The sequence below is a fragment of the Hyperoodon ampullatus genome (assembly GCF_949752795.1).
Source record: "Hyperoodon ampullatus genome assembly, chromosome: 16".
NCBI lineage: Eukaryota > Metazoa > Chordata > Mammalia > Artiodactyla > Ziphiidae > Hyperoodon > Hyperoodon ampullatus.
The window spans coordinates 2,887,379-2,897,452 of record NC_136929.1 but is presented as its reverse complement, the minus strand read 5'-3'; the positions used below and the strand labels follow the sequence as shown (position 1 = coordinate 2,897,452).

At 42.4% G+C, this 10,074-nt stretch overlaps 1 protein-coding gene across 2 annotated transcripts in view; it reads right to left on the bottom strand.

Moving 5' to 3' along the window:
* Positions 1–2,718: 2,718 nt before the first annotated feature.
* ANKRD10 (ankyrin repeat domain 10) overlaps positions 2,719–10,074 on the bottom strand; it is a gene marked incomplete at both ends in the record, with an annotated part of 32,044 nt that continues 24,688 nt past the window's right edge. The window contains 2 exons of one of the 2 annotated variants that reach the window (XM_079721815.1): positions 2,719–3,194; positions 6,846–6,941. In XM_079721815.1, the coding sequence (XP_079577941.1) occupies positions 2,719–3,194; positions 6,846–6,941 (572 nt within the window). The remainder of the gene's footprint in view (positions 3,195–6,845; positions 6,942–10,074) is intronic. The other variant, XM_079721816.1, reaches the window with a different exon arrangement.

Below are 10,074 nucleotides of genomic sequence, written 5' to 3'. Positions count from 1 at the left end.
TTATGAAACCATTGCTGTAGAAACCACCTCTGTAGAGTTTTGATTTTGTATCCAATACCCATGATCAACTGCAAAGGCTATTAAAATACCTCTCCTTTCTCAATTACTGCATACTTCCACACAAACATTTACAGAGACCTTTCTCTCACAAGTGTTTTATATTATAGTTTCCAGTGTAGAGGTCTAGAACACCTTTTAAGACATGCTCCTAGGTATTTTATGGTTTTGATGTTACTGTAAGTGGACCTATTTCTTTCACTTTCCAACTGCTTTGCCACTAGTATTTAATACAAGCACCTAAAAGGCTCTTCAGGCCAAATGTGAAGAACCAGTGAACTACTGTGAGAGTTCAGCACGAACTGAATTTTGGTGAGTTGAGCACAGCAAAATTTGAGTGTATTCTTGGTCAATGTGAAAATGATGTCTGCAATGTTTTAAAGTATTAGAACATCTGTTTTCTTCTTAAAGTCCTAATTTAAAAAATTATTCCCCAATTATATATGAAGTAGACAGAATAACGAACCTTCATGCACCCAATGTTGATATCAGCTCAGCCCAGATCTTGTTTGAGTTTTGTCCCATTCACTCTCCAGTCCTACATTATTCTGAAGCAAATTCCAGGCAAGGTAGAATTCCAGCATAACAATCTTCTTATGTATTTCTAAGCACTTTATGTCAGTGACTTTGAACCACAATGTATCACCCACCCACTGAAGTGTGGAGGTTGCCCAAGTATAGATTCCATGCAATATTCTTATCCCCAAGAAGCAGTCATATTCTCCCCAATTCCATGGCTAACCAAATGTTCTGATCTTTAGCGTATTTTAAGAGATTCATTTAATGTTTTCCAGCAAATATTAGTTCACCATGAAGTCTCTGAGATACTTTCAAATATAGTCCACGCAGGGAATGAGGGAACGGCATTAGGTTTCCTCTGTCTTGAAACTCGGCCACTTGGGTGGCTTCGTGATCAGTCCCTTAAAAAGGCTTCCGAGGTCACCTGTGTCCAGGCGTGATGACTGACCCTGCAGGGGAGAAGGCGGAGGTGACACGGCAGATGTTCTGACTTCTGCTCTCAGCACAGAGTAATTTTTGTGACACTTCCAAAGGCTCGTGCTCCTTCACTTGGTCTAGTAGGTTTTTCCATAATGTACAAAAAAAAAAAAAAAAACGTTTTAAATAACATACTAGGCATGACAGAATGGCTATTCTGTTGCCGTTATTAACTATAATTTATATACTTAAAAGGCTTACATTTATTAATACATACCGGCCCAAAGAAGTTTAGGAAACTATGGTTGTGGTCTTTTATGAAAATAAGCATGCAGGGACAATACTGTTAGCTGACAGCAATTTATACCTCCCCCTACCCCCAAGAGAGATCCAGTGAAACAACGTGTTCATAAAATTAGAGCATGTGAACCAAAAGCAGTGAAAAGGACTACATGGGAGGGTCAGAAGAGTAAATGGAATCTTACAAGCAAAATGAAAGGCAGCAGTAAAAGTCTACCGCTCCAGTTCCTCCCACGGACCACCCTCACGCAGGGAAGCATACCCAGAGACACATCGGGTGTGAGCTTTTTTTTATTCCATGTGTAAAGGACAATTTAAAAACAAAATGTTAGTAACACTCTGAGAACATTGGTTTTGTTCATCTGACACATCCTCTATCTTCACCAATTTTTATTACAAAAATCAGAAAAGTAAAAATTCATGACAATATTTGCACAGTGTAACCACTAGTTGCCTAAACAAAAGCTAATTTCTATAAAACCATAAACTTAATGCAGCTTTATTAAGAGAGATTCAAAATTCCCTCAGTTAACTGGATATATATAGTGGTATATATTTTAAAGCAGAAAACCCCAAAAAACAAAAACAAGGAAAAAAGAAAATATAAGTCAAAAGAGTCAGTTAAATATTTTGACCTGACACTCCCCAACAAAGAGGAACTTCCACTACATATAAGGGAAACCATTATCTGTGGTAAAAATCCTAGAGTCCAAGTAGGAAATGTGGAATAAAAACACATCAAATCAGAAGTCAGTCCCAGGCTGCAGGTGCTTTCAGTGAAATCCAGGGCAGTGAGCTACACCATTAAAGAAGGGACCACTCATGTCCCCAAACCAATACGTGTGCCTACAAGTAAGACCTTCACCACACAGCCCGTAGCAAAGTTCCAATGAAAAGACTTTGAAAAAGGCAAACGTTCTTTTCTTCATACAAATCACTGCAAGAAATCTTTGTAAGGCTGTACCTTGCATAGGGAAAGAGTTGTCTTCTGTCAAAAATTCTACTGGAGAGAGTAAAAGCAAGCTCTTCAAAATGATGCCCATGTGCAAAGGGGTAAATTACCAGGCACCTCACTTACTGTCTGCAATTTATCCTGATCAGATACAATTTGACGGAAGGAAAAATGGCAATTTATGGTGATAGTATTCAAAAGAAAATATTGAGATTGGCAGCAGAAAAATTAAATTTCAGAAGTGCATCCTGAAAGAGGCCCACTATCCCACGGAGAGACACCTGTGCGCTAAATAAGCCTACTTGTACTCAAGCTCGGACTCAACGAGAGCCTGCCAAATAAGAGTGCACTTTTTCAGAAAGCTGAAGTATAAAAACATAGTACAAGTTGTGGCATTCCTTCAGGTTGATGCTACACTAGTATTCGGAGTTGGTTAGCAGGAGGCCTGATGTGTCCAAGAGGCGGCCTCGGCCCTAAGAGCCGTGGAACAGGTGCATGGTGCCCAGGACGGCGCCGTCGTGCCCCTCCCCTGGCTTCACCGAGTTGGAGCGCTCTATCACACCGCTCAGCTCTGGGATGCTTTCGGCCGTGTCCCCAAACCCGTGGTAGTGTCCGTAGTGCAGGTTCTCCCCGATATCTTCCACCCAGGAAGGCCTGCTGGCTACGCAGCTGCTTGGACTCCCGTTCAGGTGCAGAGAGCCGCACATCTCGGGGTTAACGCTCGTGCCCTTTTCTGGCTCTTCAGTCCCATGAACACAGGGAGAACCCTGGCTACTCGGAAACGGCGGTCCTGGAACTAGTCCACCGCCAATTCCATTAAGTCCTGTTAAGCACTGGTCACTCCTGCTCTCCATCCCACTGAGCTGTGTCATGGAGGGGAAGTCCAAATGTCCATTGATGAGACATCCATTTGTCAGTGTATTCGATACGGAGCTACTGTTTTTCGTATCTGCATTAAGAAATACACCTGTCACCAAAATTCAGAACCAGAGGGGAGGAGACAGTATAAAATGCTTCATTCCTGCTACTGTTTTAAAGGATTTATTTAGTTTCCTTTCTTAAACAAACCAGTTCCTCTTGCAAGGCAAAAAACGGTGCATAAGTGATTTAAAAGTAAAACACAACAGAAGCATTTGCCTGGTAAGATAGGAAACATTTATAGATTTCATTAGTGTTGGGGAACCAAATGAAAGAGCTTCAGCTGACAAACATACTGCATGAAAAATACCAGCAGCACGGAACTGTTCTCAGTTTAAGAATACTTTGGAGAGAGCAGTTTTAAAAATCATCACCTGTGAAAAAGTCCATCAGAACTGAACGTGTTCCCACAAAGGGTTAAAATAAACCAAAAACTTCTCCAGCTTTTAAGAAATGAAAAAAAAAAAAAAAAAAAAAAGAAAGGCAGTTGATGAAGCATGTGAATTAAGGAGGCTCCCGGGACAAAGTCTGACAGCGTCACAGGAGGCTCCTCAGAGTGCTTCCTCCGAGCCAGGGACGCGCACACAGGAATAGGAACAGGGAGCGCTTTCCTCAGCAATGCTCGAATCACACGGCACTTCTGCAAAATGCCACAGAGCAGCACTGGCAGACTGCAGGAAGAACCATGAATCCTAATGATTCCATGCATACAGTCTTGGGCCAAGAGCACAGTTCTGAAGAGTTTCTTCTGAGTTCAGCAATTACAGTGGCTATGATCTCCAAGGTTCCACTTTCAAAAACCATCATCTGCACATATAGACATCTGTTAAGAGGGAGATGTCTTATGGGAAAAAAATGTCAATCACAAAACGTTTGGACACATGGGAATAGGCAATTACAAGGTACTTTCTGTATAGTGAAACTCAAGGGTTAATATTCACGTTCACAGGAATTCACAGAACAGTACAGAGAGTGATCTAAAACTATGACTTGCTTAATGATGTTAAAATTTACCTCATGTTCTGCACTATTCAGGGAAAGTGTGACACTAAACACAGAAGCACTGACTCTGGAACCTCTAGAATGAGGAACACAGCTGTGTGTCCCATGACCCTAACACCCCGCACACTATGACCCCCGACTGGCACCCAGGCATGGGTTTCTGTGTGTCCTGAAAATCTTTCCGATGACAAAAAAATCACATCTTGTTCAATGAACAAAAACATCTTCTAAACATTCTATTTATCATCAATTTTCTGGCAGTTTAAGTGACACAGTTTAACAGCCGCTATAAATTCTTCAGCAGATTATGGATTATTTCTTTTCAAATTGAACGACAGATTTTCTATTTAGTTAAACTTAAGGCTGGAGAACAAGTGTTTCAAGAACTAAACATGAGGTAAAATTAAAAGTAAAACAAGTTATTCCCAGGGAAATATTTATTTTTTTCCCCCCAAAATAAACAGCTTTTCCTGGGTAATAAAACTCATGAGTAGGATGTTGACCTTCATAGTTATTAAGACAACTATACTACTACTAACAAAGATAGAGATTATATTTTTAGGTGACTGGGCCTCAGAAATCCGAGTTAACTAGACTGATTTTTTTTTTTTTTTTTTTTTTTTTTTTTTTTGCGGTACGTGGGCCTCTCACTGCTGTGGCCTCTCCCGTTGCGGAGCACAGGCTCCGGACGCGCAGGCTCAGCGGCCATTGCTCACGGGCCCGGCCGCTCCGCGGCATGTGGGATCTTCCCGGACCGGGGCACGAACCCGTGTCCCCTGCATCGGCAGGCGGACTCTCAACCACTGCGCCACCAGGGAAGCCCATAGACTGATGTTTTTTTGTTTAATGTTCACTGCATGTGTATCATTCTTCTCTGGTGCCCAGCTAAAGTAAGTTAGCTCCATTAAGCATTCTCAAAATCAAGGCTAGTTGTAACCCCATGTCATTATGAAACATCTAGTAAAACTGAGCATGAGAGCAGCAAACCTCCCAGAGACTGGCTGAGACCTAGGGCTGCTTGGTCAGACGCGCACCTGCCGACGGTCTGCACGACGGCCCAGGGCCGCCCGTACACTCTGTCCAACGGGCCTTCCTGGACTCGCCTCTTCCACCCCAGCCCCTCGTCCACCTACTGCAAGTGACCTCTAGCAATTCCATACCTTTTGTTTATTCAGTCAGAGAGTGTTATAAACGAAGTGACGAAAAACATGGGGAATGCTTACTTGGCACCTATCGTATGGGATGAGTTGAGTTTAAATAATGGCCTTTTCAATGTTAGGTTCAAGAGCGGCATTAAATTTAACCTGAAAACCGAGGGAGTTACTGTTTGAAGATTAAAGAGTGATTACTTCTGCCTTTTTAAAAGCATGTAGCAATGCCATTTTAAAAAAAGCTGGCTTTGAGTTCTGTTATCTTTAGCCAAGATCTTTAAATGTATTATCCAATCAGAATTTCCCTTGGAAAATCTACGCATTTCATTTAAGTATTTGGCAAAATGGTGACTCCATCTGTAACAATTCTGTAGCTTCTACAAAGATGTACACATTTTCTTTTCATCTTAGTGAACAAAAATGATTTTTTTTTTTTTTTTTTTTTTGCGGTACGCGGGCCTCTCACTGCTGTGGCCTCTCCCGCTGCGAAGCACAGGCTCCGGACGCGCAGCCTCAGCGGCCATGGCTCACGGGCCCAGCCGCTCCGCGGCATGTGGGATCCTCCCAGATTGGGGCACGAACCCGTGTCCCCTGCATCGACAGGCGGACTTCTCAACCACTGTGCCACCAGGGAAGCCCTATATATAATCTTTTATCCCCAGTAAAGAATTTAGCATACAGATATAATAATAAAACTTTTTAAAAACCAGTATCTATTTCCAAATATATTAACACATTAAGAGAATGGCTAAAACGTTTTCATGGTCACCTAGATAAAAGAATGGTAGAAAAAAGCATTAGCTAAATGGCTAAATCTTTACTCTAAATAGTAACAGAAACAAAGCCCTTACCTTTTAAAAACCAAAAATGACTATCAACTGTTTTAATATACTAAAAATTTTAGTGAAAAAATGTGTTTTGTGAGACACAGTGCTCAGCATCTTAGTAGATTCAGAGTGAGCCCCACACAAACCAAAGCAACCAGGAATGCTGAGTTAGAGATTTCACAGTGGCCTGACTGGTTACAAGTCAAAACCACAACATCTACTAGTTCTCAGTGTTTACAGCCAGACATTCCTTTTGCTGTTCATCGCTTTGAAATTACTAGCAATAGATGTTTGTTTGGTATAGTCACCCCAAGGTCGTATGTCAGAAAATGAAAAATGTGAAAGAAACCTCATTAAAATTAAAGGCACATTAAGCAAAAGCCTCAAATCAAAATAGGAAGATTGCACTTATATTTTTCATATCCATAAAATGCACCAAAACACTTCTCCTTATAGCTACAAGCTTGTCCAAGATATGCAAATTATAGCATAACATTCTTTAAAACACTGGACAAAGTGCAAAGACTGCTTGAGCGAACGCATGTTAGAAATAACACGCATACTGGTTCTTGCAGCGGCAGGGGGTCTGCATTGCTGAAACAGTATAGATTTCTATTTCTTTCGGTCCAACGGAACCACCCTCCTGCTGTTTGGTGTCTTCGACCATTGGACCGCTGCTGTGGCTAACAGGAAACTGTCCACTCCCACCTGTTACAAACTCTCTATCGACGTGCATGCTGTCAGCATCGTCTTCCGCCTCGCCATTCAGGAGCGGCATGGGGTCATCCGAGCTTTGAGCTGCACAGAAAACAAAGGTAATTTTAGGTTCCCGACACCGCAGCAGAGGACTTTGACACAGACACTTCTTAGTCCTTGTCGTCAGAGCACTGGAGGCTCTCAGTCTGTCAGATAACTGTACAACCTACGGATTATTAATGGACTTGGCACGCTACCGAGAAACTGACTTTCCCCAATAGAAAACAATTCCTCAAATGTGCAGTTTCGATGAAAAGTCATGGCATTTCACATACCTACTTGAGATTTACTTGTCGGCATAAATTTTCATTTAGGGCTGTTATTTGGACAATGTAAAGCAGTTATACAACTCACAGACATTTCTAAATAGTTTTAAAGATTCAGGACACTCTATGCTATGTCCCCAAATGTACCTTCAGTTGTTTTTCATAAAGAAATGACAATTCTTGAACAACATAAAAACCACTAAAACGGTCCTCAAATTTTAAAAAAAGTTAACTTACTTCATTAACAGAAAATAAAGTAAAAGCCAAGATCCAGACAGGTTTGTCCAGTACCGCCTGAGAGCAGCTCTGGCCCTCTGCACCGAGATGCAATGCAGCTGGAAACACCCACTAAACGTCTGGGTTCCAAGACATTTGGAAAGGACGCTACGGACGCACCTTTCTTATGAGACTCCCACTCCCGCACCTTGGAGAACAGCTCATGTGCACACCTGGCCACTCCTTCAGGGGTCACATACTCTGTGCAGCAATACCTCCTGCAGCCCCGGGCAGCCTACTTCTCGGGAGCAGCCATTCTCACGCAGCGTATGGCTCACCAGTCTTAAGCAGCACGCATTTTTTACAAAATTGAATCCAAAGATCACTTTCATGCCTCGCCTTTATTCATTTACCATGGCATGAATGCATCCCATCAACTAAACTCAAAAGGATCTTTCAAGTTGAATAATAGCCCACTGTATGGCTGGATTACAGTTCACCCACCACCCAGCTCCCCACTGTGGTGTGGGTGGCTCCTTTTCTTTCCTATCATGAATATACCATAACTAACATCCCTATAAATGCACCTTTGCGTACACTTCTGGTTCTTTCCCAAGATAAACCAGAATGATTTCTGGGTCAGAGGGTATATACAACAAATAAGTAACAACTTTCAGTGTAATTTCTTTCAAATAAACATTTAAAAACAGAGAGACCTGAACTGGGCAGCTTCAATTACTTCTAATTTTAGACACACACGAGTCATTTTCAATATAGGAATGAGCATATCAGTTCCAGAGTATTCTCCAAACTGTTGAAACAGTTTTAAATGAAAAAAAGTCTGAATAAAAGAGAAACACAAATTCCCAATGATCAGTATATGGAAGAAACAGAAACAGAGCCGTGTGATTTGTGCAGTTGAGAAAAAATCTGCACAGGTATGAAGCCAAAAGCACCCTACAAATAGAGGTGATTTAAAGCCACAGGCAACAAACTGAGGACTTCAGTCTTTTGTGAAGCTTTCCTTAATCCTCCTCAGGCCCCAAATCAGTGATAGGCTAGGCTCCATCTTCGCTATGAAACAAGGTACTTTCAAAACGTCAGTGGTAAATAGGACATCTTAGAAAATGGGGGGGGGGGGGCTTGGAGAGGGACGTTCCAGGTACCAGTTGACAAAAGCCTCACAACCTTCAGGAGTTCTCGGTCAGTCACTGCAGAGATGAGGGGCCTACATTAGCAAGGCCCACGTTTGATGAGCCAGATCAGGCAGTTTACTGAGAACCAGTGCAGGTTATCGGGGCAAAGCCACAAACGTCCTATCATACAAAAGGTCAGACTTCACTGGGGATACAGTGCAGATAGCTTTATGTAGCCATACTCTTAATGTCTGGTTTTGTTCTGGAATTCAGGGCCAGCATTCCTTGGGGAAAGTGACGTCTAGGTTACAGTGGCAAAAGCAGGTTTTAAAAAGCAAGCTGACAGGTGAGGCACGAGGACCCCCCTCCTCCCCCAAAAGTGCAACAAGAAAACAGCTTCATGAAGGCAGGGAATGTGTCTCTTCACTCGCCAAGCCCAGTGCCTGGCAGTGTTCCATCGATGAATGATGCCCAGGCTCCAGCCAGAAAAGGCACACACACAGAAAGCAAGCAAAACTCTTAAGAGTAACTAGAGGAGTCATCTCAGGTCAGACTAGCTATAAAATGAAAAAGGACAGGAGGGCAGACCTGCCACTAGGGGGCCAGACGAGCTGGTGGCAAAGGGAGGGATTTTCAAAATAAAAGCGGGTATAGAGGAGAAGGCACAATACCACCTTAAAGCAGAGACTGATCCCTTAACCAGAGGCCTATGCAGTGCACTAGGGACGCTATCCTTTTACACGTGTCTTTTGTTCATGCAGGTAGTTGCTCACCAATAGAGTGGGACAACAACGCAACAGACCAAAGCTTTCAGATTCTAGTAAAGAAAACTCTTGAACTTGAACGTGGGAGGCATATGTTAATACAGACAGCCTAGAATTTACTTACTCTCTCCGTAGATAAGCAATCTTTGCAAGGCGTTTTTCCCATACAGGAGCCATCTGCCAGGATGTGCAGCCACCTGGCTGCTAACCTAGATGCCCAGAACCCTGGGTGATGTATTTTATACCGACGCCTTCATGTCTTTATTTCTAGCACCTGGAAACAGGAAGGGCTCAAGCAGCTCAATGGGAGCACTGAGGTTGTCATCATTTACCTTTTAAAACTGAACTATAAGCCATGAAACTAAAATTGGCCTTTCAGAATTTTGAAGGACACTGCATCCGGACTCGACTCCTTTCCCCACAGCCACGGAGCACGTCACCTGCGGCATTTTCTCTCAACACACGTATCGCCATTGCCAAAGGAACTACCGAAATATTCCACGCCGCATCTGAGAAAAGTGGCTTGTAGACATTTCAGAAAAAAAAAATTTCTTCCAAAAGTATCCATTTTGATTCTATTTGTTTTAGAAAAGAAGCACTTTCCCTTCCCGTCTTCCTATTCCAGTTAAAAGGAAAAATTACCGAACATTTGTAAAAAGCGTCCTTATCTTCTACGTTGACTGCCAAAGCAGGTATTTGTTGACTAGACATGACTTCAATACACGTTAGACAATGCGTATTTATGACAGAAAATCACCTAGGATTGGCTCAAAATAAACCCTCCCCGTTTTCT